The following is a 27163-nucleotide window of genomic DNA, read 5'->3' on the forward strand; positions in this document are numbered from 1 at the left end:
GAGGCTTTCTGTGCTTATTCCACAAGCAGGTCCTATCAGAGGTGTAGGAGTGTCCCAGACAAATTGGGGAGAGGTTGGCAGCCAGGGGACAGGAGGCAGTGGGGACAGGCCACGCGGGAGAGGACAAAGCCATGGCTGTGGGGACAAAGGGGGTGAGAACAGCACCCAAGGGTCTGACCTGGTGACTGGGTGGACAGTGGGACCTTCAGGGGATTGAGAACTGGGAGAAGAGGCAGTGAGCTCAGTGGTAGGGGTGAGCACCCTGTGGCCAGCCAAGCTCTTCATTCATTCATTCATTCATCACATGTTCATTGCATGTGGGGAGTGGGGACAGGAGTTCTCAGGGAGCGTGTCTGGGGCCCTGAGGAGCCCCACAGATCGGGGCCACAGTGGGAAGAGGAAGGAGAGAGAAAGTCAGGGACAGCCCAAGGGTGTGTGCTCTGTGCTGTGGGGCTCAGCCAGCGGTGGTTCTTCCCTCTTTGAAACTCCCAGCCAGAGAAGGGGTCCTGGCCTGTCCTGAGCCCCAGGGCTTGGGGGTGGAGAAGAGCTGCCCTTCCTGCTGGGTGGGGCCGCGCCTAGGAAAGAGAGGGCAGGTGGCTGACTCCCCAGACCCCTCGCCACCTACCCTCCTCCTCCTCTCCCAGGTAAGAGCAAAGAGGCGGAAATTAAGAGAATCAACAAGGAACTGGCCAACATCCGCTCCAAGTTCAAAGGTAGGCTGGGGGCCCAACTTCTGGCTCTGAGGGAGGAGGGGGCTGGGAGCTGGGGCTCCTGTGACCCTTCCTGATTTCTGGCTCCCCTTTCCTCCTTCCTCTGCCCTAGGAGACAAAGCCTTGGATGGCTACAGTAAGAAAAAATACGTGTGTAAACTGCTTTTCATCTTCCTGCTTGGCCATGACATTGACTTTGGGCACATGGAGGCTGTGAATCTGTTGAGTTCCAATAAATACACAGAGAAGCAAATAGTGAGTCTGGAGAGGGGGGTGCCAGGGCCTGGACTCCTGGGTCTGCGGGGGAGGGGGCTGGAGGTCTGGACTCCTGGATCTGAGGGAGGAGGGGGTCTAGGGGTCTGGACTCCTGGGTATGAGGGAGGAGGGGGTCTGGGGGTCTGGACTCTCAGGTCTGAGGGAGGAGGGGCCTGGGGGCCTAGACTCGTGGGTCTGAGGGAGGAGGGGCCTGGGGGCCTGGACTCCTGGGTCTGAGGGTTGGATCTGGGGCCACTCAGTCACAAGGCTCCTAGCCATCCACGACCTCCCTCCCCACAGGGTTACCTGTTCATTTCTGTGCTGGTAAACTCGAACTCAGAGCTGATCCGCCTCATCAACAACGCCATCAAGAATGACCTGGCCAGCCGCAACCCCACCTTCATGTGCCTGGCCCTGCACTGCATCGCCAACGTGGGCAGCCGGGAGATGGGTGAGGCCTTTGCCGCTGACATCCCCCGCATCCTGGTGGCCGGGTAAGGCACTGGGGACCCGTTGGCAGTGGGGGGCATGGGGGTGATGAGTCCCAGCCAAATGTGAGGCTCAGAGAGGCTCTGTCGCCTGCCCAAGGTCTCCCAGCCACGATGTGGGCTAACGCTGGGCTGGGGACCCAGTGTTTCCGGTGGCAGCCCCATACTTGTCTCTTCCAATGATACGAAGCTGACTTGATGGTGTGAGGCTGCTTCCCCGCAAAAGCCAGTGGAGTGTCTCTGAACTGCAGAACTGTAACACCTACGATAAGAGGGATAACTATGCTATGTGGGTGACGGCCCTCCAGAACTTCCTCATCTTCTCCATTCATTCACCAAACATTTACTGAGCACCTACTATGTGCCAGGCACTGTGCTGATTGCTGGGGATGTTGTATTGTCCAGAGGTGGACATGGTCATTGCCCTCCTGTGTTCATGGTCTGGAGCAGGAGACAAATGGTGATGGAAGAATTGCAGGATGAAGTGTAGAATTTGCCAGGTGCGATGGCTCATGTAATCGCTGCATTTGGGGAGGCTGAGGCAGGTAGATTGCTTGAGTCTAGGAGTTCGAGACCAGCTTAGGCAACATGGCAAAATCCCAATCTCTACTAAAAATACCAAAAATTGCCAGGGCATGGTGGCGTGCGCCTATAGTCCCAGCTACTCGGGAAGCTGAGGTGGGAGGATCTCCTGAGCTGGGGAGGTCAAGGCTGCAATGAGTTGTGATTGTGCCAGTGTATTCCAGCTTGGTGCACACAGGTGGGACTTCTATTTCTGGCAGTGTGGTCAACTAGATACCTGACTCATGTTCTCCGTGAAACCTAACTGTCAATATTGGATAAAAGAGGAAAGACAATATTATTTAATGGATTCATGAGGTAGCCAGAAAATGAGGAGCACACAGGCCACAAGCTAAGAGAAGCTGGGCACCCAAGCAGATGAGCCGCGTGCTAGAGCCAGCATTTGCCTAGAAGGCATTTGCTGAACTGGGTGAACCCGAGTATTGGTTTTGGGGCCCTGCAGCCTCTGGGAACAGAAGACAAAGCTTGTCCGAGAAGTTCTCGAAGGCTATACTTCAAAGTGAGAGTGACCTAGAAATAAACCCCCTTGGGGACTATGAGGAAAATTACCTGTCTGAAACGTTGGCACGGAGCAGCCCTCAGACTGGTTTTCAGCCTGACTTTAACCTATCTGGGTAGTCCAAAAGCCCCTAAGTCAACCTTTAGTTTAAAGTGATGGAAACTGGAGGTTCCTTAGTGCTTCACAGAAGCAAATACGAGTCTTTTCTGAGGAAGCCCATTTTCACCACAAGCTTCAGTGATATCCACAGATAAAGCTCCAAGTGATATGAGTAGCTCACAGCCAAAAATCTCTAAACACACGACACAAGACACCATGAGGGAGAACCAGCAGAAATAGAACAGAAGGCCAGGCGTGGTGCGCACGCCTGTAATCACAGCACTTTGGGAGGCTGAGGTGGGCAGATCACCTGAGTTCGAGATCAGGATTCTCGAGATCGGGAGTTCAAGACCAGCCTGGCCAACATGGCGAAACCATATGTCTACTAAAAATACAAAAATTAGCCAGGTGTGGTGGTGCATGTGTGTAATCCCAGCTCCTCGGGAGGCTGAGGCAGGACAGGAGAATCACTTGAACCCGGGAGGCGGAGGTTGCAGTGAGCCGAGATCGTGCCATTGCACTCTAGCCTGTGTGACAGAGCAAGACTCTGTCTCAGAAAAAAAAAAAGAAAAAGAAAACAGAAAATAACTTTGGAATTGGAATTATACAGAATGTAAAAGAAGTATATTTCATATGTTTCAAGAAATAAGAGAAGCATTTTAAAATATGAGTAAAGTTTAAGCGGATTTGAAAATATAATTGAAATAGTCAAAAATTGCCAGGCACAGTAGTGGCTGACACCTATAATCCAAGCACTTTGGGAGGCTGAGGCGGGAGGATCACTTGAGGCCGGAAGTTCAAGATCAGCAACATAGTGAGACCCTATTGCCACAAAAACTAAAATATTAGCCGGGTGGGGTGCCGTGTGCCTGGGTAGTCCATCCAGGAGGCTGAGGCAGGAGGATTGCTTGAGCCTGGGAGGATGAGGCTGCAGTGAGCTGTGATCTCATCACTGCACTCTAACCTGGGTGACAGAGCAAGACCCTGTCTAAACAAACAAACAAACAAACAAAAACAAAAAACAAATAAATGTTTAAAACATTAAAAATTAGGTGTCTGAATTTAGTTAGCAGAGTAGGCACAGCCAAAGCCAGAATTAGTGACCTGGCAGTAGAACTGAAGAAAGACATCAAAATGCAGCCCAAAGAAGACAAAGCGATGGGGATTTTAGGAAAGAGACAAAGACTCATGGAAGACAGAGAATGTCTAACAGAATTGCCATTTAGAGTTGTAGGGAGAGATTGTGACATAGGCAGTGTTCGAAGAGAGATAATGGTTGAAAATATTCCAGAACAGATGAAAGAGGCTGATCCCCAGATTCAAATAGGCCAGGAAATCATAAGCAGAAGCACAGACTGTAGGGGGTGACTGTGGGGCAGCAAGACCAGCCAGGCATCTGTCACGAGGTCCAGGTCAGAGCTCGCGGTGGCTTGGACCAGGGCTATGGCGGTCGTGTGGTTATGAGAAGGGCATGTTTCGGGAGGAGAGTCAATGTATTATCTGTGCTGTGCTAGGACGAGGTGGGGACATTGAACAGGTGAGTAAATGATGGCAGACCTTTCAGCAGTGTGACAAAGGCTATAGGAAAATGGGTCAGAGAGGGCAGAACCTGAGTGTGGTTTGGTCATGCTGAATTTGAGATGCGTATTAGACATCTGAGTAGGACTCTGGGGAGGAAGTTGGATTGCAGGGAGTCAGGGCGGCAGGGAGAGAGATCTGAGAGAGTTCGGCACCGTCCAGTAAAAAATATAATGCAAAATACAGGCCAGGCACAGCAGCTCACACCTAGAATCCCAGCACCTTGGGAGGCCAAGGTGGGCAGATCACTTGAGGTCAGGAGTTCGAGAACAGCTTGGCCAACATGGTGAAGCCCCGTCTCTACTAAAAATACAAAAATTAGTCAGGTGTGGTGGCGGGCACCTGTAATCCCAGCTACTCGGGAGGCTGAGGCAGGAGAATTGCTTGAACCCAGGAGGCGGAGGTTGCAGTGAGTGGAGATTGCGCCACTGCACTCCAGCCTGGGTGACAGAGCGAGATTCCATCTCAAAAAAAAAAAAAAAAATTAGTGGGGTGCAGTGGTGCACACCTGTAGTCCGGCTACTCAGGAGGCTGAGGCAGGAGAATCGCGTAAACCCAGGGGGCAGAGGTTGCAGTGAGCCAAGATTGCACCACTGCACTCCAGCCTGAGTGACAGAGTGAGACTCCATCTCAACAAAAAACAAACAAAAAGCAAAATACAAAAATGTGTGCCTGTAATCCCAGCTACTCGAGTGACTGAGATGGGAGGATTGCTTGAGCTCAAGAGGCCCAGGGTGCAGTGAAGAGGCCCAGGCTGCAGTGAGCTGTGATCATGCCTGGGTGACAGTGACACCCTGTCTAAAAAAAAAACATGCAAGCCACACAGGTGTTTTTCTGTTTTCTAGTATTTAATATATCAATTTAACCTGATCCACGCAAAATATTATCACTTTGACACTGAATCAGCATAAAAATTATTCACGAGCTATTTTATTTGACATCTGTGTTTGGTGCTAAGTCTTTGGAATGTGGCGTTGCGGGCGTCTCTCAGTTTGGACTCGCCGCAGTTCCAGTGCTCTGGGGGCTGTTGTATCTGACAGCATGGGGATTGATGGCAGTTAAGCTCAGGCGGGTGAAGCCGCTGAGGGCAGGTGTTAACTGGGAATCCCCGAAAGCAGGGCCCTTGAGTGGCCTTGGTGCAGCCCAGTGTGTTACGCTCTGGCAGGGGGGATGGGAGGCATGATCAGGGGTGTGGGAGGAAAATCAGGATCAGGCCATGACTCAGAACGCTGAGAACTTTGATGGAGGAGGGAGTGGCCAGTCACTAATGCTGCCAGCAGTTTCTTTAGGACAAGGACAGGCAGTCAGCATCAGCTTGGGGGAGACAGAGGTTACAAGCCACCCTGAAGAGGGAAGAACCGGGCACTTTGAGGACTGAGAGGGAGGCCAGCGTGGCCAACATGTGTGAGTGCAGATGACATTGTCCCTGGAGTGGATGCCGAGGGGTGGTGCCCTGCCAGGGTCAAGGGGCCAGGGTGGGGCTGTCTGGCTCTAGGCTGCCCCCTCCACACTGGAAACTGGGCCTCGACGGTGACTGGGGCGCGGAGGAACTTTATTTTGTAGGTAGACTTTTTTTTAACTTTTTATTTTTTGGAGACAGGGTCTTGCCCTGTTGCCCAGGCTGGAGTGCGGTGGCACAGTCTTGGCTCACTGCAACCTCCGACTCCTGGGCTCAAGCGATCTTCCCACCTCAGCCCCCTGAGTAGCTGTGATTACAGGCATGCACCACGACACCTGGCTAATTTTTTTTTTTTTTTTTTTTTTTTTTAGAGATGGAGTTTTGCTATGTTGCCCAGGCTCCAGGCTGGTCTTGAACTCCTGAGCTCAAGCAGTCCTCCTGCCTCAGCCTCCCAAAGTGTTGGGATTACAGGTGTGAGCCACCACTCCCAGCTAGGCTTTTTTTTTTTTTTTTTTTTTTTTTGAGGCAGTCTCTCTCTGTCGCCCAGGCTGGAGTGCAGTGGTGCAATCTTGGCTCACTGCAACCTCTGCCTCCCAAGTTCAAGCAATTCTCTTGTCTCAGCCTCCTGAGTAGCTGGGATTACAGGTGTGTGCCACCACACCTGGCTTTTTTTTTTTTTTTTTTCAGTAGAGACAAGCTTTCACTACGTTAGCCAGACTGGTCTCAAACTCCTGACCTCTATTGATCTGTCTGCCTCAGCCTCCCAAAGTGCTAGGATTACAGGCGTGAGCCTCCGCGCCCGGTCATTTTAACCATTTGAAGGTGTTCAGTTCAGTGGTTTCTAGTATATTCATGATGCTGTGCAACCACCACTGCCACCTAATTGCAGAACATTCATCACTCCAAAAAAAGACCCTGTACCCATTAGCAGTCCCTCCCCATTCCCTCTTCCCCCCAGCCCCTGGCTGCCACCAATCTGCTTTATGTCACGGATTTGCCTAATGTGGACATTTCATAGAAATGGAACCGCACAGTAGGTGGCCTTCTGTGTCTGGCTTCTTCCACTCAACAAGATGTTTTTCAGGTTCATCCACATTGTAGTGCATATCCGTGATTTGCTCGAGATAGAGTCGTTCTGCTGCCCAGGCTGGAGTGCAGTGGCATGATCATAGCTCACTGCAGCCCTGACCTCCCAGGCTCAGGTGATCCTCCCACGTCAGCCACTCCAGCAGCCGGGACTACAGGCACAACCCACCACGCCTGGCTAATATTTGAATTTTTTATAGAGACAAGGTCTCACTATGTTACCCAGGCTAGTCTTGAACTCCTGAGCTCAAGTGATCCTCTGTGGCCTCAGCTTCCCAAAGTGCTGAGATTACAGGCGTGAGCCACCGCGCCTGACTTGTTGGTTTTATTTTTTATGCTTGGATATGCAGCTTGATATTGTGTAGTTTAACCTTTTCCTCAGTAGCACCACAGCCCTTATTCCACTTAACCAAGTTGATAAATAGCTCTTATTCCTTTGTGTGGTATCCTTATCTGTAAATGGAGATGATAGAATCCGCGTCCTTAGAGGGCTGTGGTGGGGAGCGAGCGAGCTGTGCGGGAACACTTAGAGCAGAGTTTGGCCCGGAGTCAGGACTCGGGAGATGCGCTGTGGCTCGGGAGATGCGCGCCGTGGCAGCGATGGGAAAGTGGCCCGGAGTCAGGGCTCGGGAGATGCGTTGTGGCTCGGGAGATGAGCGCCATGACGGAGATGGGAAAGTGGCCCAGAGTCAGGGCTCGGGAGATGCGCGCTGTGCCGGAGGTGGGAAAGTGGCCCAGAGTCAGGGCTCGGGAGATGCGCGCTGTGCCGGAGGTGGGAAAGTGGCCCAGAGTCAGGGCTCGGGAGATGCGCGCTGTGCCGGAGGTGGGAAAGTGGCCCGGAGTCAGGGCTCGGGAGATGCGCGCCGTGTGACGGAGGTGGGAAAGTGGCCCGGAGTCAGGGCCCGGGAGATGCGCGCCGTGTGACGGAGGTGGGAAAGTGGCCCGGAGTCAGGGCCCGGGAGATGCGCGCTGTGCCGGAGGTGGGAAAGTGGCCCGGAGTCAGGGCTCGGGAGATGCGCGCTGTGCCGGAGGTGGGAAAGTGGCCCAGAGTCAGGGCTCGGGAGATGCGCGCTGTGCCGGAGGTGGGAAAGTGGCCCGGAGTCAGGGCTCGGGAGATGCGCGCCGTGGCAGCGATGGGAAAGTGGCCCGGAGTCAGGGCTCGGGAGATGCGCGCCGTGGCAGCGATGGGAAAGTGGCCCGGAGTCAGGGCTCGGGAGATGCGCGCCGTGACGGAGGTGGGAAAGTGGCCCAGAGTCAGGGCTCGGGAGATGCGCGCCGTGTGACGGAGGTGGGAAAGTGGCCCGGAGTCAGGGCTCGGGAGATGCGCGCCGTGGCAGCGATGGGAAAGTGGCCCGGAGTCAGGGCTCGGGAGATGCGTTGTGGCTCGGGAGATGAGCGCCATGACGGAGATGGGAAAGTGGCCCAGAGTCAGGGCTCGGGAGATGCGCGCCGTGACGGAGGTGGGAAAGTGGCCCGGAGTCAGGGCTCGGGAGATGCGCGCCGTGTGACGGAGGTGGGAAAGTGGCCCGGAGTCAGGGCTCGGGAGATGCGCGCTGTGCCGGAGGTGGGAAAGTGGCCCGGAGTCAGGGCTCGGGAGATGCGCGCCGTGACGGAGGTGGGAAAGTGGCCCAGAGTCAGGGCTCGGGAGATGCGCGCCGTGACGGAGGTGGGAAAGTGTTGTCACAAATGGAGCATCGTCTGTGGCCAGGCTTCTTGCTGGTTTCTGGTTCTAACTTGATGACCACTGGGCAGTGAACGTTTCTGTAGGGCGGGCGTCTGGGGGCAGCACTGCTGGTCTTGGTCTGCTTCACACACAGCAGTGGCCTTTCTAGACAGAGGAAACCCAGAGCCTCTCCAGAGGGCCTGTCCCTGTGTCTGCCTCCAGCTGCAGCACACGAAGGTTCCCAGCACTTTAGGAGGCTGTAGCAACAGGCGTCAGTCGGGCGAGTATCTGCCTGGATGATGGCAGGAGCCACCTGCTGGGTGGCTGCACATCCAGTGAGACATGTTGCCACAGGCCTTTGACTCATGCAGGTCTCCCCTCTGAGGACTTCTCCCCTGTGTCCTTTGCTGTCTGTTGGGTGCTTTCTGGGAAATCCTTTACTGATAGGCCACGGCTGGGCCAGTCTTGACAGCTCCCAGCACCTCCTTTTATTCAAGGCTATGGCCATGTGCCACACAGTCTCATTTCTGTTTTTTTTTTTGAGACGGAGTCTCACTCTGTCTCCCAGGTTGAAGTGCAGTGGTGAGATCTCAGCTCACTGCAGCCTCCGCCTCCCAGGTTCAAGCGATTCTCCTGCCCCAGCCTCTCGAGTAGCTGGGATTTCAGGCACACACCACCATGCCCAGCTAATTTTTGTATTTTTAGTAGAGATGGGGTTTCACCATGTTGGCCAGGCTGGTCTCAAACTCCTGATATAGGTGTGAGCCACCGTGCCTGGCCTTTTTTTTTTTTTTTTTTTTTTTTTGTAGAGACAGGGTTTCACCATGTTGGCCAGGCCGGTCTCAAACACCTGGCCTCAAGTGATCTGCCTGCCTCAGCCTCCTAAAGTGTTGCGATTACAGGTGTAAACCACCATGCCTGGCCCACCATCTTATTTCTTTGTCCCCAAAGTCGACAAGGCTCCTCATTTTCCTGAAGGGGAAACAGCCCATCAGAGAGGGTCAGTGGCTTACCCCCAACTGTGCCCCACAGTCACAACCTCAGGCAGGCGTGTCTGACCCCAGAAGGTGCTCCCCTGGGAGCCTCCTCTAGAACAACATCATGCTCCATGCTCTTTGCTGTGCTAGGAGCTGGGTTATGGTTGGGGCCTGGAGTCAGCCCTCTGAGATGGGCTGCCCGCTGGCTGCCAGGTTCTGTGCCAGACAAGTGCCTACACTGGTTTCCTGTGACTGCTGTGATGAATTACCACAAACACAGCAGTGTCAAACACCGGTTCTGGATGTCGGAAGTCCGATATCCATCTCACGGGGCTAAAATCAAGGCGTGGGCAGAGCTCGTCCCTTCTAGGGGCCCTAGAGGAGAGGCCGCGTCCTTGCCTTCTCCAGCTCCTAGAGGCCACCTGCTTTCCTTGGCTCGTGGCCCCTTCCCCCATCCCCAAAGGCAGCAGTGTGGCATCTTCTCTCCTGCCTGACCTCTGTTCCATCCTCACATCATCTCTCTCTGACTCTGAACTGTATCTCTCCCTTATAAGGACCCTGTGATGACATTGGGTCCACCTGGATCACCCAGGATCCTCTCTCCATCTCATGATCCTTAACTTCATCATATCTGCAAAGTACCCCCACCCTTTTTTTTGTTTGGAGACAGGGTCTTGCTCTGCCACCCAGGCTGCAGCCTTCACCTCCCAGGCTCAAGCGATCCTCCCACCCCAGCCTGCCAAGTAGCTGGGTCTACAGGCAGGCGCCACCACGCGTGGCTAATTCTCGTATTTCTAGTAGAGATGGGGGTCTCACCATGTTGCCCAGGCTGGTCTCCAACTCTTGGGCTCAAGTGATTCTCCTGCCTCAGCCTCCTAAAGTGCTGGGATTACAGGCGTGAGCCACCCTAACCGCCAGAATCTGTGAATATGTTCCCTTGGATTCAAAAGGGCCTTGCAAAGTCTGTTCCCTCACAACAGGCAGAGGGACCCTTTAAAAACCGAAGCCAGATCAAAAATACACCCATTTTCTCAGTTTGTTGTGGAGAGAAGATAAATGTGTGAATCCACCCAGAGACCTGTGGGAGTGCTGGACAGGCCGAAGGGGTCCGGGGGTAGCTGTTCCTGCTGTCGTGTTAACATCACGCTGATTCTCTGCTCACCACCCACAGCAGCTTTCATCTCCTAATCACTAAAAAGCCAAGTCCTCACTTCAGCCAACAAGGCCCTGCAGGGTCTGGCCCTCTGTTCCCTCCCTGTCCTATCTGCAGCCCTCCTGCCCCATGTCTCAGGCTGCAGCCTGCAGGCCTCCGCAGCGCCCAGGACTCCTCGCTGCTCCTCCTACGCATGGGCTCCACCTTCCTGATGGCCTTGGCACAGGCTGTTCCCTCTGCCTGGGACATTCTGTTGCAGAGGATTTTCAGTCTTCCCTCATTAAGTTACTCTGTTTTGTTTATTTTTTAATTTTTTTATTCATTTAGAGACAGATCTAACTCTGTTGCCCGAGCTAGAGGGAGTGCAGTGGCACAGTCGTGACGCACTGCAGCCTCGACCTCCCAGGCTCGAGCAATCTTCCCACCTCACCCTCCCGAGTAGCTGGGATTACAAGCCTGCGCCACCACACCTGGCGAATTTTTGTATTTTTGAAGAGACTGGGTCTCACTGTTGCCCAGGCTGGTCTTGAATTCATGGCCTCAAGTGATCCTCCCGCCTCGACCTCCCAAAGTGCTGGGATTACAGGCGTGAGCCTCCATGCCCAGCCCTGACAGTATTTGATGTATGTGTTTTCGTGGTGCTGTCTGAAATGTAAGCCCTGTGAGGACAAGTGTTTGGACCACTTTGTTCACCACTCTATCCATGGAGCCCACAGCAGTGCCTGGTACCCCATGGGCACCCAGTAGGTGCTTGGTGAATGAATGAAGGTACAGAGCCAGGCCTGACATGTTCCTGAGCCCTGCCAGGGACACCATGAGGTTACTGAGATGCAGTCATTTTGCAGATGAAGACATTGAGTCCTGGTGGGCCATGAGGTCAGTGCCAGATTGGATCCTGCGGCCGCCTGGCTGTCTGTCCCTCTCGCTGGCCTCGCACACCCTTCCTGGGAGGAACAGGAGAGGAGGGGAGGTGTGCAGGGCTGGGGTCACTGACTCTGCTTCCCCTGCCCTGCATGGTGTCCCCACAGGGACAGCATGGACAGTGTCAAGCAGAGTGCGGCCCTGTGCCTCCTGCGACTCTACAAGGCCTCGCCTGACCTGGTGCCCATGGGCGAGTGGACGGCGCGCGTGGTACACCTGCTCAATGACCAGCACATGGTGAGCCCCCAGCCGTCACGCCCCTGGATACCCAGGGCTCCCACCTCAGCCCTGACCCCCCTGGATGCCCGGGGCTCCCACCTCGGCCCTAACCCCCCTGGATACCTAGGGCTCCCACCTCAGCCCTCACGCCCCCTGGATGCCCAGGGCTCCCACCTTAGCCCTGACCCCCCTGGATTCCCGGGGCTCCCACCTTAGCCCTGACCCCCCTGGATTCCCGGGGCTCCCACCTTAGCCCTGACCCCCCTGGATTCCCGGGGCTCCCACCTCGGCCCTGACATTCACCAGACACCAGAAACCATGATCCAGTGTCCCCGGTACTCATTACCTGCCCAAGTGTCCAGAAACCCTCCCATCCCCATCTCTGACACTCCCCTGGCTGGCCAGGGATCCTGTCCAGTGACCCCCACACCCCTCACCAACCACCCAGTCCCTTAGAAAATCCCACTCTGTTTCTAATACCTGGAGATTCCCCCAGCAGCGCCCATCACCTGCCCACCAGCGCAGAAACCTTGACCCTGTCCCACCCCCCACAGTCCCAACCCTCTAGAGTCTCGCCCCTTCACTGCTCCTTACCCAGCTGCCTGGGGTTCTGCCAGGAACACCCCACACACCCAGGTCAGTGCTGGCCATGGTACCCGAGGCCCCTGGCCTCCTCACCTCACCCCTAAAGCACGCACAGTGACACGTGCACACCCCTAAACCCCATCTTCCCAACTGCACACACATCCCGACCCTGCCCCACTCCTGAGCCTCTGCTCTCAGGTACCGCCTCCCCCAGGGGCCTGACTTGTCTCTCCTCTGCCCCTGCAGGGTGTGGTCACGGCTGCCGTCAGCCTCATCACCTGTCTCTGCAAGAAGAACCCAGATGACTTCAAGACGTGCATCTCTCTGGCTGTGTCGCGCCTGAGCCGGGTGGGTGTGGCCTAGATGTTGGCTGCTGGAGGTGGCCCTGGCATCCCTATGCCCTCTGACACCCCTCAGGCCCCCACTCTCCCTGAGAAGCAGCCCAGCCCAAGGTTTACAAATCAGGCTCTGAGCTGGATTCATCCTGGCTCGGCCTCTTCCTGGCTGGGTGGCCCCGGACAAGTGGCTTCACCTCCCTGGCCTCAGCTGCCTCCTGTGTTCAGTGGGGATAATACCAGTGCCCACCTGGAAGCACAGAGCGCTGTGGATAAAGTGCTCAGAACAGGGCCTCGCAGGCCGAGCACCCCAGGAGCCAGAGCCGCCCTCATGACCTCCTCCCTCTCCTGCTTCTCTCTCTGTCTCCCGCCTTCCCTCTTCTGGCTTTGCCTCCCGCCTCTCTCTTTCCTGTGCAGCCTCTCACTCCTGCCTGGTGTCCCTCTCCCACCTTTGCTCCTGTCCTGCCCAGGAACATCCCCTGAGGCCTTGTGCATGCCAGGCTCCATGTCCGGTGACACCAGGGACACAGATGAGTCAGAACCAAGCTCTGCTCTTAAGGAGCTCCCTGTCCTGCTGGCAGGGAGGTGACTCAGTCACAGATTGTCAGAAAGGGGGTGACTTGTGCTATGATGGAGGTAGGACAGGTCACCCATAGGAGGCACTTAACCCAGCCTGTGAGTCCATGAAGGCTTCCTGGGGGCGGCGATCCCTGAATTGAGACTTAGAACACACATGTGCGTCTCCTGGGCAGTTAGGAAGAGGCCTGGATTCGCAGGCAAAGAGAAGAACACACCAGCTCGTGCATCCATTCATTGTTTCTTTTTTTTTTTTGAGACGGAGTCTCGTTCTTTCCCCAGGTTGGAGTGCAGTGGCGCGATCTTGGCTCACTGCAAGCTCCCAGATTCACGCCATTCTCCAGCCTCAGCCTCCCAAGTAGCTGGGACTACAGGCGCCCGCCACCACGCCCGGCTAATTTTTTGTATTTTTAGTAGAGACGGGGTTTCACCATGTTAGCCAGGATGGTCTCGATCTCCTGACCTTGTGATCCGCCTGCCTCGGCCTCCCAAAGTGCTGGGATTACAGGCGTGAGCCACTGCGCCCGGCCCACTCATTGTTTCTTTCTCAGGTTTTTTTTTTTTTTTTGAGACAGGGTCTCGCTGTCACCCAGGCTGGAGTGCAGTAGTGCAACCATGGTTCACTGCAGCCTCCAGCTCCTAGGCTCAAGCTATCTCTCGCCTCAGCCTCCCGAGTAGCTGGGACTGCAGGAGCCTGGCTAATTTTTGTATTTTTTGTAGAGATCGGTCTTGCTTTGTCGCCCACACTGGTCTCAAACTCCTGGCTTCAAGTGATCCTCCCGCCTCAGCCTCCAAAAGTGCTGGGATTACAGGTGTGAGCCACTGCACTCAGTCATTGTTTCATTCATTCATCACACATCTGAATACTGCAGTGTGCCAGGATGACAGTGAGGCAGGAACACAGACCAGCACGGAGGTGGGACAGAGCTTCCTGGAGAAGGGCTTTTCAAGGTTGAATAGGAGTTTGCAATGAGGAAAAACAGTCACATGATCTTTCTTTTTTTTTCTCTTTTTTTTTGAAATGGAGTTTCGCTCTTATTACCCAGGCTAGAGTGCAATGGCGCGATCTTGGCTCACTGCAACCTCCGCCTCCCGGGTTCAAGCAGTTCTCCTGCCTCAGCCTCCGAAGTAGCTGGGATTACAGGCATGTGCCACCACGCCGGCTAATTTTGTATTTTTAGTAAATGTGGGGTTTCACCACGTTGGTCAGGCTGGTCTCAAACTCCTGACCTCAGGTGATCCGCCCACCTCAACCTCCCAAAGTACTGCGATTACAGGTGTGAGCCACCATGCCGGGCCCAATCTTTCTTTTTCTTTTTATTTTGAGATGGAGTTTCACTCTTATTGCCTGGGCTGGAGTGCAGTGGCGCCATCTTGGCTCACTGCAATGTCTGCTTTCCAGGTTCAAGGAATTCTCCTGCCTCAGCCTCCCAAGTAGCATGGATCACAGGCAGGCACCACCACGCCCAGCTAATTTTTGTATTTTTAGTAGAGATGGGGTTTCGCCATGTTGGTCAGGCTTGTCTTGAACTCCTGATCTCAGGTGATCCACCCACTTTGGCCTCCCAAAGTGCTGGGATTACAGGCATGAGCCACTGCACCTGGCCATGATCTTTCAATCTTTCACTAATTCCCTGCCTCTTCCCCAAACCTCTTCCTATCTGACCTTGTATTAGGCCGACCCAAAAAAGGGTCAGACCCAATCCCTGCCCCTGAGTAGCTTCAAGCCTTGTAGGGGGACTACAGGAAACAGCCTCCAGGAGCTGGCGCGCTGTGTGCTCTGATGGAGGAAGCCTGGGGCATGGGAGCCTCAGAGCCGAGTGAGGAGGGGGCCCTGGGAAACTGTCACACAGAAGGGAACCAGCAGAGACCTTTCCTGCCCACCGCACACCAGCATTACTTGGAAAGATCAACCAGCTGGGCTTAGTCCTAGTTTTGCCCCCATACAGTGTGCCTGACGCTTCCTCGCTCCCTTCCCAGAGCCTCAGATTCCTGCTTCATAAAACCATTGCATTGGCCGGGCATGGTGGCTCATGCTTGTAACCCCAGGACATTGTGGGACTGAGGTGGGAGAATTGCTTGAGGCCATGAGTTCGAGACCAGCCTGGGCGACATAGTGAGACCCTGTCTCTACAAAAAAACCCACTAACAAAACCGTTAACACTGACAGCACCACCCTTGGAAGGCACCATTTGCTCCACCCTGGCATGTGGACCCACGTGCCCCTCCCACCCCAGCCCCCAACTTATTCCTTGCTCTTCCTCGCCAGATTGTCTCCTCGGCCTCCACCGACCTCCAGGACTACACCTACTACTTTGTCCCAGCGCCCTGGCTCTCGGTGAAGCTCTTGAGGCTGCTGCAGTGCTACCCGCCTCCAGGTAATGAACGCCGTGCACTCCCCAACCCGGGGTGGCCTGCTGCTGGCATCTGGGGGCCTCCGGCTCCACAGCGCACCAGGTGGGACTGGAGGGGCTGGGTCAGGATTTCTCTGAAGCTGGGGCAGTTCCTCTGTCCCGTTACATGGCTGCGGTGGGGGAGGCAAGCGGGCAGCCCAGGGCCCAGTGCCTCCCCTGTGCAGCATCGTGGATCAACCTCATAGCTGAGGTCCCTGCTACCCGGGCTCTCACTCCAGCCCTGTTGCGAGGGACTGTTAACTGTGCCTGTTTTATAGATGAGGAATCTGAGGCTTGGAGAGGGAGCTCCTGGCCCAGAGTCACTCACCCGGTCAGTGGGTAATTCCAGGCTGTGCTATCTGAATGACCATAGCCCCGTTAGGGGTTTTCACATCTGGTGGGAACCTTCCCTTACTGCTCACAGTCACAATAGCCAGTGTGTATGAAACTCCTGTAGTGAGCCAGGCACTGTGCAGGGGGGCACCTGCACCTGCCGAACAGAGCTGGCAAGGAGGAACAGCCAGTGTGATATGCACACAGGGAAACTGAGGCTTGGAGGTGAGACATCACCGTTCTAGGCAGTAAGTGGCAGTTGGCCCCCAGACTCTCTGCTCTAAACCCCTCCCTCTGCCACTGAGCGCCCCCCGAGCTTCTGTCGCCTTGGCTGACTGACCTCATGGAGCAGTTTCTTCGGACCCTGTGCTGAGGGGCTTGGCACACAGTAGGTGCTAATGCACCAGTTCCCTCCGTTCAGCCAGCATGTTCAGCACCTGCCAGGGGCCAGGGCTGATGTACACCACCAAATCTCTGGGTGTGCATGCCTGTCTGTGTGCATGCCTGCATGCGTGCATGCGTTCACCTGTGTGTGTCGATACCTGCCCGTGTGCATGCATGTCTGCGTGCATCCTGTGTGTGGATGTGTCATTGTGTGTGCATCTGTATGTATGCGTGTCTGTGTCTATATCTGGTGGTGTTCATGGTATCTCTGTGTCCCTCTGTGTGTACATGTGTGTGTATCAGTGTGTGCATCTACATGTGTATCACTGTGTGCATCTACATGTGTGTGTATCAGTGTGTGCATCTGTATGTATGCGTGTCTGTGTCTATATGTGGCGGTGTTCATGGTATCTGTGTCCCTCTGTGTGTACATGTGTGTGTATCAGTGTGTGCATCTACATGTGTGTGTATCAGTGTGTGCATCTACATGTGTGTGTATCAGTGTGTGCATCTACGTGTGTGTATCAGTGTGTGCATCTGTATGTATGCGTGTCTGTGTCTATATGTGGCGGTGTTCATGGTATCTGTGTCCCTCTGTGTGTACATGTGTGTGTATCAGTGTGTGCATCTATGTGTGTGTATCGGTGTGTGCATCTACGTGTGTGTGTATCGGTGTGTGCATCTGTATGTATGCGTGTCTGTGTCTATATGTGGCGGTGTTCATGGTATCTGTGTCCCTCTGTGTGTACATGTGTGTGTATCAGTGTGTGCATCTATGTGTGTGTATCGGTGTGTGCATCTACGTGTGTGTGTATCGGTGTGTGCATCTGTATGTATGCGTGTCTGTGTCTATATGTGGCGGTGTTCATGGTATCTGTGTCCCTCTGTGTGCACGTGTGTGTATCAGTGTGTGCATCTACATGTGTGTGTATCGGTGTGTGCATCTACGTGTGTGTATCGGTGTATGCATCTGTATGTATGCGTGTCTGTGTCTATATGTGGCGGTGTTCATGGTATCTGTGTCCGTCTGTGTGTACATGTGTGTGTATCAGTGTGTGCATCTACATGTGTGTGTATCGGTGTGTGCATCTACATGTGTGTGAATCGGTGTGCGCATCTACGTGTGTGTACCGGTGTGTGCATCTGTATGTATGCGTGTCTGTGTCTATATGTGGCAGTGTTCATGGTATCTATGTCCATCTGTGTGTACATGTGTGTGTATCGGTGCATGCATCTACATGTGTGTGTATCGGTGCGTGCATCTACATGTGTGTGTATCAGTGTGTGCATCTACATGTGTGTGTATCAGTGTGTGCATCTGTATGTATGCGTGTCTGTGTCTATATGTGGCGGTGTTCATGGTATCTCTGTGTCCCTCTGTGTGTACGTGTGTGTATCAGTGTGTGCATCTACATGTATGTGTATCGGTGTGTGCATCTACATGTGTGTGTATCGGTGTGTGCATCTGTATGTATGCGTGTCTGTGTCTATATGTGGTGGTGTTCATGGTATCTCTGTGTCCCTCTGTGTGTACGTGTGTGTATCAGTGTGTGCATCTACATGTGTGTGTATCGGTGTGTGCATCTACATGTGTGTATCGGTGTGTGCATCTACATGTGTACCTATGTGTGCAAGTGGATGTGTGCATGAGTGTAGATGCCTGTGTGCATGCCTGTGTGTGCGTGTCTCAATGCTTGCCAGCATCCACGTGTGTCCATGCACGTCCCTCTGCACATGGTGTGTGTGTAGACACTCTGAGTATATGATATGGAGGTGACACCAGAGGCCCATTGTGTGTGAAACCAGTGATGAATTCTGTTGTGTGGCCCTGGGGACATGTCTTCCTTCCCTGGGCCTCTTTTTTATCCTGTCAAGAAGGACTTAGGTCATGCTCTAAGCCCATGACCACCCCAGAAGGCACAGCTGGTAATTCTGGGGTACACCCAGGGCAGGCACCTCACCCACTCCAACCCTCGGTGGTGTAGGAACTGGAGACACAGCCTTGTCCTGAGGCTGGGCCTGAGGACACACCAACCCTGTGTCACCTCCTCTTCAGCAAATGGTGGTGGGCTATTGCCAATTTGTTTCTAAGTCAATTTTTTTCTCATATGCATTATGAAAAGTTTCCCAACATCCAGATAAGTAGAGAGATCTCATTACTTAGACTTCACATTTTGCCATGTATGCATGCTCTTGTTTATTTTCTTCTGAAATATTTAAAAGTAAATTACAGACATCATGATGTTTTGGCTTTAAATATGTTGTTCTGGGCCAGGCACAGTGGGTCATGCCTGTAATCCCAGCAATTTGGGAGGCCGAGGTAGAAGGATCACTTGAGCTCAGGAATTCGAGACCAGTCTGGCCAATGTGGAGAAACCCCATCTCTACAAAAAATACAAAAAATTAGCCAGGTGTGGTGGTGCATGCCTGTAGTCCCAGCTACTCAGGAGGCTGAGATGGGAAGATTGCTTGAACCCGGGAGGTGGAGGTTGCAGTGAGCCAAGATTGCACCACTCACTGCACTCCAGCTTGGGTGACAGAGTAAGACTCTGTCTCAAACCAAACAAACAAAAAAAAACAATATATATCACAGTACAATCTAGGATCACATATTCAATCGGACTCTGCCAGGCTCAGTGGCTCACACTGTAATCCCAGCACTTTGGCAGGCTGAGGCAGAAGGATCGCTTGAGCCCAGGAGTTTGAGATCAGCCTGGACAGCATAGTTGCCCTGTTTCCAAAAATAGGATTTAAATTGGATTCTGTCTTTGTTATTTCTCGTAGTCTTCACTAGCCCCCATACCTGTTTCTGGAGAAACCAGGAGATGCCGTTGCCGTATGTCCCATGGTGGCGACTGGGCTCTTTGCTGCCTCGTGGTGTATTTTAGCTTGTTCCTCTATCTGGTGAATTTTCCTGTAGATCTGCGGAACCATTTTTTGCTGGAACACTTGACAGCTCTTGTATACACTTGAAAACATGTCACATTCTAGGAAATGTAGTGATTGGTGTTCCTGTGAGCTTCTGGCTGGCATCTGTCAGTGGTAGAGAGCTCTGGGGGGTGAGGGGCACCTGGTTGAGCCTTGTCTCCTTTGACCTCCCAGCCTCTAGGCCAGGAGGATGACACCGAGTGTGCCTGCAGTGCTCTCTTGCTGAATGGACACTTGGGTGGGTGGCTTGTGCATTTTTGTCAGGGGCTGCTCGGCACTCACACCAGTCCTTGGGAAGGCCTGGGTTTGGGGGCATCTCTGGGGAAGATTCCTGGAGCTTCCTTTGCTCTGTGAGAAACCTAAGGAGCCTCAGAGCTGCAGATGAGGAAACTGAGGCTCACATGGTGCCACCTCTTGCCCGAGAGGGTCAGAGCAGGAGGAGAGCCCAGGTCTGGGGATAGATCCTGTGTCTCCAGAGGTGCCTTGTCTTACCTTCTCTGCTGGGCTGGGAAGAGGTTGAGGGAGCAGAGACCCTGGCCCTGAACTGCAGAATTCTCGAGGGTCAGAGGCACCCCGAGCTCCTCCCTTGGAAGACAGGAGCTGGGGCATGGCCACCACCCCAGCAGGTGTGCCAGGTGGGCAGGACACTCAGCCAGGGGTGTCCCCTTCATTTCCCCAGAGGATGCGGCTGTGAAGGGGCGGCTGGTGGAATGTCTGGAGACTGTGCTCAACAAGGCCCAGGAGCCCCCCAAATCCAAGAAGGTGCAGCACTCCAACGCCAAGAACGCCATCCTCTTCGAGACCATCAGCCTCATCATCCACTATGACAGGTGCGCGCCTGGGCCTATCAGGGCCTGATGCCTGGGGCCAGGAAAGAGGGGCATGGAGGCCTGGACTCCTGAGTCCTAGGCAGAGGGCAGGGAATCTTGACTTTTAGATAGGGTGGGGGGAGGATGGGGCTGTGAAGTGTCACCTTGTGAGGTTGGTGCTGGGGCCCTTCCTGGGGGCAGAATTGCTGGGTATCTTTCTCTAGGCTCAAAGGCCCAGCTGTCTGGGTCACGGAGGTGCAGGACTACGATGTAGGGCCGGCAAGGTTAAGACCTGGATCCTTGGGGTCTGTGAGATGGGTCAGCTGGGGCCCGAGTCCTCCACCTCCTCCTGTCAGTTTCTCTCACCATTCCTGTCTTGTGGCCCCTGCTGGCAGTGAGCCCAACCTCCTGGTGCGGGCCTGCAACCAGCTGGGCCAGTTCCTGCAGCACCGGGAGACCAACCTGCGCTACCTGGCCCTGGAGAGCATGTGCACGCTGGCCAGCTCCGAGTTCTCCCACGAAGCCGTCAAGACGCACATTGACACCGTCATCAATGCCCTCAAGGTGTGAGCCCTTGGAGCCCACCCCGGGCCTGTCACCCCCCTCAGAAATACCCAGAGGCTCAGAGGCCCTTGGGTGGCCAACCCTGTGCCAACAGGGAGTCTAAAACACACCTGGGCCCTGCTCTCCGCCCTCAGACGGAGCGGGACGTCAGCGTGCGGCAGCGGGCGGCTGACCTCCTCTACGCCATGTGTGACCGGAGCAATGCCAAGCAGATCGTGTCAGAGATGCTGCGGTACCTGGAGACGGCAGACTACGCCATCCGCGAGGAGATCGTGAGTGCTGTGGGGTGCGGGCTGGACTCTTGGGTCTGAGGGAGGAGGTGGCTGGGGGCCTAGACTCTTGGGTCTGAGGGAAGAGAGGCTGGAGCCTGGATGCCTGGGTCTGAGGGAGGAGGTGGCTGGGGGCCTGGGTTCCTACGTCTGAGGGAGGAGGGGCTGGGGCCTGGACTCCTGGGTCTCTAGCTGGGGGCAGTGGTGAGCCCAGATCCAGGTGAGTGAAAGCCCGACGTGGCCCGCGGCACTCTCTCTCACACGCTCCGGCGGCAGGTCCTGAAGGTGGCCATCCTGGCCGAGAAGTACGCCGTGGACTACAGCTGGTACGTGGACACCATCCTCAACCTCATCCGCATTGCGGGTGACTATGTGAGTGAGGAGGTGTGGTACCGTGTGCTACAGATAGTCACCAACCGTGATGACGTCCAGGGCTACGCTGCCAAGACCGTCTTTGAGGTCAGCATCCCTGACCCTGACCCCCATGACCCCACGACAGGACCTAGAGGCAGAGCAAGGATGCCCAGGGCTGTGGGGCCTGCCAGCGCCCAGCCACCCTCCTCCTCCTGCACCCCTGTGACCTCAGAGTGGGGCCTCTGCCTCTCTGGGCCAACCCAGGGGACCCAGGGCTATGGCCTCATGGGCCTGATGTGAGGAGTCCCCAGGGCATGGGCATGGGGTGCCCAGTGTACAGTCCTGGCCCCCGGATCTCAGTAGTTTCCCTCTGCCCCAGGAAAGGGGCCCCGCACAGTCCTGTTTTTTGTTTGTTTGTTTGTTTGTTTGTTTCTGGAGACGGAGTCTCACTCTGTTGCCCAGGCTGGAGTGGGGAGTGAGTGCCATGGTGCAATCTCGGCTCACTGCAACCTCAGCCTCCCAGCGTCAAGCCATTCTCCTGCCTCAGCCTCCCCAGTAGCTGGTACTTCAGGCGTGCGCCACCACACCCAGCTAATTTGTTTGTATTTTTAGTAGAGATGGGGTTTCACCATGTTGCCCAGGCTGGTTTCAAACTCCTGAGCTCAGGCAATCTGCCCGCCTCAGCTTCCCAGAGTGCTAGGATTACAGGCATGAGCCACCGCTCCCGGCCCACAGCCCTGTTTTACTTCCTGTGTGAGCTTGGGCCCATTACTCAACCTTTCTGTGCCTCAGTTTCCCACCTATAACCCCACCCGCAGCAGAGCTTTGAGTGTTCCACCAGTCAGTAGGTGGCTGCACCCACTGATCCCGGAGAGGGCGCTCATTGTTGTCCTCTCCACACCCTTCCCCGCCCCCTTCAGGCGCTCCAGGCCCCTGCCTGTCACGAGAACATGGTGAAGGTTGGCGGCTACATCCTTGGGGAGTTTGGGAACCTGATTGCTGGGGACCCCCGCTCCAGGTGAGGGAGCCTCAGCCTGCGGGGTGGAACACACACGCTTCTGAGGGGTCCAGGGCTTGGGGGATCCCCAGGGGTCTCAGGGCAGGCGGTGATGGGCTCCCATCCTCTCGGCCTCCACCCCAACCCACCTAGCAGGGTAAGAGAGGACCTTAGTCCCAGGATCGTGGACAGAGTGTGACTGCGGCCCCTGTCTGGTGCCTGGGGAGGGCCACTCCCCTCCAGTGGCTTGGGGTCCTGGGATGGGTCCATCCCAGGGAGGGGGGCCTCTCGAGGGGGTTTCTGGGAGAGGGCAGTGGAGTCTGGCCCCGCTGACACCCACTCCCGCGCACAGCCCCCCAGTGCAGTTCTCCCTGCTCCACTCCAAGTTCCACCTGTGCAGCGTGGCCACGCGGGCGCTGCTGCTGTCCACCTACATCAAGTTCATCAACCTCTTCCCCGAGACCAAGGCCACCATCCAGGGCGTCCTGCGAGCCGGCTCCCAGCTGCGCAATGCTGACGTGGAGCTGCAGCAGCGAGCCGTGGAGTACCTCACCCTCAGTTCGGTGGCCAGCACCGACGTTCTGGTCAGAGCCCTGTCACCCCCACCCCACCCCCCGGCACACCCCCTTCCCGCCCTCCCCTCCTCCTGACCCGAACTGACCTTCCCCACCCCGACCGCGCCAGGCCACGGTGCTGGAGGAGATGCCGCCCTTCCCCGAGCGCGAGTCGTCCATCCTGGCCAAGCTGAAACGCAAGAAGGGGCCAGGGGCCGGCAGCGCCCTGGACGATGGCCGGAGGGACCCCAGCAGCAACGACATCAACGGGGGCATGGAGCCCACCCCCAGCACTGTGGTGAGTCCCCTGGGGTGGGCCCTGCCAGGGTGCCTGGGGCTGGGTTCTCACCGTGACCTGCGCTTCCTACAGTCGACGCCCTCGCCCTCCGCCGACCTCCTGGGGCTGCGGGCAGCCCCTCCCCCGGCAGCACCCCCAGCTTCTGCAGGGGCAGGGAACCTCCTGGTGGACGTCTTCGATGGCCCGGCCGCCCAGCCCAGCCTGGGGCCCACCCCCGAAGAGGCCTTCCTCAGGTAGCACCCCCTGGGCCCGGGCCCCTTCTCGCGGCCACCCCCGGGGCTGTCCCTTCTCGGCCTCTGTCCCCGTTTTCCCTGAGCCCCTCCCCAGCCCCCTACTCGCTCCTCTCTCCATCCCGATGCCTTCGCCAGCCCTGGCTGCTGCCTCCCCTGCCCCAGCCTCCCTGCTCACGCCCTCCCTCTGCCACTCTGGACTCCGCCGACACTGGCCACCCTTCGTTGTCTCCTTTCCTGTCACCGTTTCTCAGCCTGCTCTTCCTTTTCTCCTTCTCTCCTTCCCTCCTCCCTCCCTCCCTCCCTCTCTCCCTCCCTCCCTCCCTCTCTCCCTCTCTCCCTCTGTCTCTCTTCTGCCCTCTTGCTGCCTATCTGGGATTGGCTGCCTGCCACGCCTGTCTTCTCTTGTCTGCTCTGGGATTGGATGGCCCAGCGAGCTGGAGCCGCCTGCCCCCGAGAGCCCCATGGCTTTGCTGGCTGACCCAGCTCCAGCTGCTGAGTAAGGGGTGGCCTGGGGTGGGAGGTCGGGGGGCAGACTTGGGTGTCCCCAGGGAGAGTTAGGGTACTGGGAGCCCTCGTCAACGGGTTCCTGATGAGCAGCAGAGGCAGGGACTTGGAGGAAAGGGAAACTTGGTGTCTGCCGATGCGGGGGCACGGGCCAGAGTTCTATTCGCATTGGAGGCCACTGCTGGATGGATGCGAGGTTCCTCGAGGCTCCGTGAGGAGTCTGGATATGTGGTTCTGGGGTTCTGTCCTTAGGGCTTGTTCTCGCACTCAATCGCTCTGGGCCTTTGCCCCTCCCCACCAAGTCCCTTCCCATCTCACTCCGCTCCCTACCTCCAGCCCAGGTCCTGAGGACATCGGCCCTCCCATTCCGGAAGCCGATGAATTGCTGAATAAGTGAGTCCTGGGAGAGGTGGGGGAGGGGAACGGGGACAGGTGCGGAGCCTAGGCCAGGTGCAGACAGGCACCCCCCGTCATCCTGCGTCCCCTGCCACTCCCACCCAGGTTTGTGTGTAAGAACAACGGGGTCCTGTTCGAGAACCAGCTGCTGCAGATCGGAGTCAAGTCAGAGTTCCGACAGAACCTGGGTGTGTCCCGGGGTACTGTGGGAATGGGTCGGAGGGAGACCTTGGGGAAGGGGTCAGAGGGACTCAGATGGAGCTCTGCCTCCCCCACCTACTGCAGGCCGCATGTATCTCTTCTATGGCAACAAGACCTCGGTGCAGTTCCAGAATTTCTCACCCACTGTGGTTCACCCGGGAGACCTCCAGACTCATATCCTGTCAGGCCCCGCCCGGCCTCCTGCCTCTCCAGGTCGGCCTTCCTCACCGTGGGGAAGCCGGCTGACCCATGTCCACACTTCTCTTCAGCCTCTCCTGGGCACGCAGTTAGTTCTCTGAGATTCAGTGTCTGCATCTGTAAGATGGGGGGTGGGATTCCTTCCCCCAGGACGGGATGACAGTGAAGTGGTGTGTGGGAGGCATTATTTCCAGAACTCCACCTTGCTGCAGGCCTCATTTTGTCCCTGTCTGGCACCTTCTGTGTCCTGCCATCGTCCTCCACTGGGCTCCATGTCATGATGCCAGCACCTCCTGCACTCAGGAGTCAGGCCTGCGGGTCCCAGACGCTGATCAGGCCTGATCTGGGCTGAGTCACTTTGCCTCTCTGGGCCGAGTCACTTTGCCTCTCTGGGCCCTCCTGTCCCCGCTGTGACGTGTATGTAGACCCTCCTCTTCCTCATAGGGTTATTGAGAAGATCAGAGTGTCTGGAAAACCCTGGAAGGGCGGCTGGAGGTATCAGTCCCCCCTGCCCCTTCTCTGGGCCTCCATTTCCACATTCATGAAATTAGAAAAGCTTGACTCGAGAACTCCTTCTGGCCGGGCGCGGGGGCTCACACCTGTAATCCCAGCAGTGGGAGGCTGAGGCCAGTGGATCATTTGAGGTCAGGAGTTCAAGACCAGCCTGGCCAACATGGTGAAACCCCATCTCCACTAAAAATACAAAAATTAGCTGGGTGGTAGTGGTACGCGACTGTAATCCCAGCTACTCAGGAGGCTGAGACAGGAGAATCGCTTGAGCCTGGGAGGTGGTGGTTGTGGTGAGCCGAGATTGTACCACTGCACTACAGTCTGGGCGACAGAGTGAGACCCTGTCTCAAAAAAAAAAAAAAACAATGAAAAACAAAATTCCTTCTTCGGTCGGGCGCGGTGGCTCACGCCTGTAATCCTAGCACTTTGAGTGGCCGAGGTGGGTGGATCACGAGGTCAGGAGATTGAGACCATTCTGGCTAACATGGTGAAACCTCCATCCCTCTGTCTCTACTAAAAATACAAAAAATTAGCCGGGCGTGGTGGCGGGCGCCTGTAGTCCCAGCTACTAGGGAAGCTGAGGCAGGAGAGTGGCGTGAACCCAGGAGGCGAAGTTGCAGTAAGCTGAGATCGCGCCACTGCACTCCAGCCTGGGCGACAGCACGAGACTCCGTCTCAGGAAAAAAAAAAAAAAAAAAAAAATCCTTCTTTCATAATTTCCAGAGGCTCATGCAGGCAGTTCAGTGGAGGCATTGGCAAAAGAACATGAGACTCAGGCCTTCCCAGTGGGCTACTGACACAGATGCAGATGATGATAACACTAATTGCTACCATCTTTGTGTACTTACCATGTGCCGGGCACACAGACAAGTACTTATGATGGATTATTTTCTTTTTTTTTTTTTTTAAATAGAGATGAGGCCTCACTATGTTGCCCAGGCTGGTCTCAAACTCCTGGGCTCAGTGATCCTCCCCACCTTGGCCTCCCAAAGTGCTGGATTACAGGCGTGAGCCGCCACACCCGGCTGGATTATTTCATCAACTCCTGAGGACATTTTACACATGTCCTTGTGTTGAGACAGGGCCTCACTCACCCAAGCTGGAGTGCAGTGGCATGAACACTGCTCACTGCAGCCTCGAACTTCTGGGCTCAAGGCATCCTCCTGCCTCAGCCTCCCAAGTAGCTGGGACTACAGTTGCACATCACCATGCCTGGCTAATTTTTTTGTAGAGATGGGGTCTTGCCATGTTGCCCAGGCTTACACATGTCCAGAGGCTAAGAGAGGTTAAGTGGTTGCCCACAGCCACTCAGGTGGTTAAGAGCTGGGATTCAAACCCAAGTCAGCCTCCAGAGCTAATACTATTATGTCTCAGTGTGGTGTGACACTGTGGAAGGCCAAAGGAGGCACCTAGGGGGCGCCTCAGAGGTTTCCATAGTATGAACTTTGTAGTTGAACCTTGTAGGATTGAGTCCAGGATTGCACCATGGGGTCCGTCAAAGACCTGCAGGCGGGAGCTGCCGGGAGCTCTGGGGTTCTTAACCCAGACCTCCCGGGGGCCCGCCTCCTCTGTCTGGCTTCCTTGACCCCTGGCGGGCACAGCTGGCTGTGCAGACCAAGCGTGTGGCGGCGCAGGTGGATGGCGGCGCGCAGGTGCAGCAGGTGCTCAATATCGAGTGTCTGCGGGACTTCCTGACGCCCCCGCTGCTATCCGTGCGCTTCCGGTGAGTCGGGTGCGGCGCGGCCGGTGGGCGGGGCCTCCGGGCGAGGGGCGGGGCCTAACGGAGCCTCCATTTCCCCCCACCAGGTACGGTGGCGCCCCCCAGGCCCTCACCCTGAAGCTCCCAGTGACCATCAACAAGTTCTTCCAGCCCACCGAGATGGCGGCCCAGGATTTCTTCCAGCGCTGGAAGCAGCTGAGCCTGTGAGGGGTGGGGAGGGGGCGGAGCCAAAGCCGCGCCTCCTGGTGGGCGGGTCGGGCCGTGCAGGTCCCTGACTTGAACCTTCCCGGTCCCCAGCCCTCAACAGGAGGCGCAGAAAATCTTCAAAGCCAACCACCCCATGGACGCAGAAGTTACTAAGGCCAAGGTGAGAGACCACGGGCGTTTGCCGGC

General features: G+C 55.9%; 1 protein-coding gene across 3 annotated transcripts in view; it reads left to right on the top strand.

Moving 5' to 3' along the window:
- AP2A1 (adaptor related protein complex 2 subunit alpha 1) overlaps window positions 1-27163 on the top strand; it is a 42451-nt gene that overhangs the window by 14142 nt on the left and 1146 nt on the right. For 2 of the 3 annotated variants that reach the window (XM_054464803.2, XM_063657310.1), the window contains exons 2-22: window positions 645-713; window positions 823-965; window positions 1266-1459; window positions 11518-11647; window positions 12461-12562; window positions 15395-15503; window positions 19843-19993; window positions 20368-20536; window positions 20671-20808; window positions 21082-21264; window positions 22080-22177; window positions 22509-22740; window positions 22841-23008; window positions 23081-23241; window positions 23672-23737; window positions 24082-24138; window positions 24247-24329; window positions 24427-24515; window positions 26649-26773; window positions 26857-26973; window positions 27068-27137. In XM_054464803.2, coding sequence (XP_054320778.1) covers window positions 645-713; window positions 823-965; window positions 1266-1459; window positions 11518-11647; window positions 12461-12562; window positions 15395-15503; window positions 19843-19993; window positions 20368-20536; window positions 20671-20808; window positions 21082-21264; window positions 22080-22177; window positions 22509-22740; window positions 22841-23008; window positions 23081-23241; window positions 23672-23737; window positions 24082-24138; window positions 24247-24329; window positions 24427-24515; window positions 26649-26773; window positions 26857-26973; window positions 27068-27137 — 2654 coding nt within the window. The remainder of the gene's footprint in view (window positions 1-644; window positions 714-822; window positions 966-1265; window positions 1460-11517; window positions 11648-12460; window positions 12563-15394; window positions 15504-19842; window positions 19994-20367; window positions 20537-20670; window positions 20809-21081; window positions 21265-22079; window positions 22178-22508; window positions 22741-22840; window positions 23009-23080; window positions 23242-23671; window positions 23738-24081; window positions 24139-24246; window positions 24330-24426; window positions 24516-26648; window positions 26774-26856; window positions 26974-27067; window positions 27138-27163) is intronic. The other variant, XM_054464804.2, reaches the window with a different exon arrangement.

This window comes from Pongo pygmaeus, chromosome 20 (genome assembly GCF_028885625.2).
Source record: "Pongo pygmaeus isolate AG05252 chromosome 20, NHGRI_mPonPyg2-v2.0_pri, whole genome shotgun sequence".
NCBI lineage: Eukaryota > Metazoa > Chordata > Mammalia > Primates > Hominidae > Pongo > Pongo pygmaeus.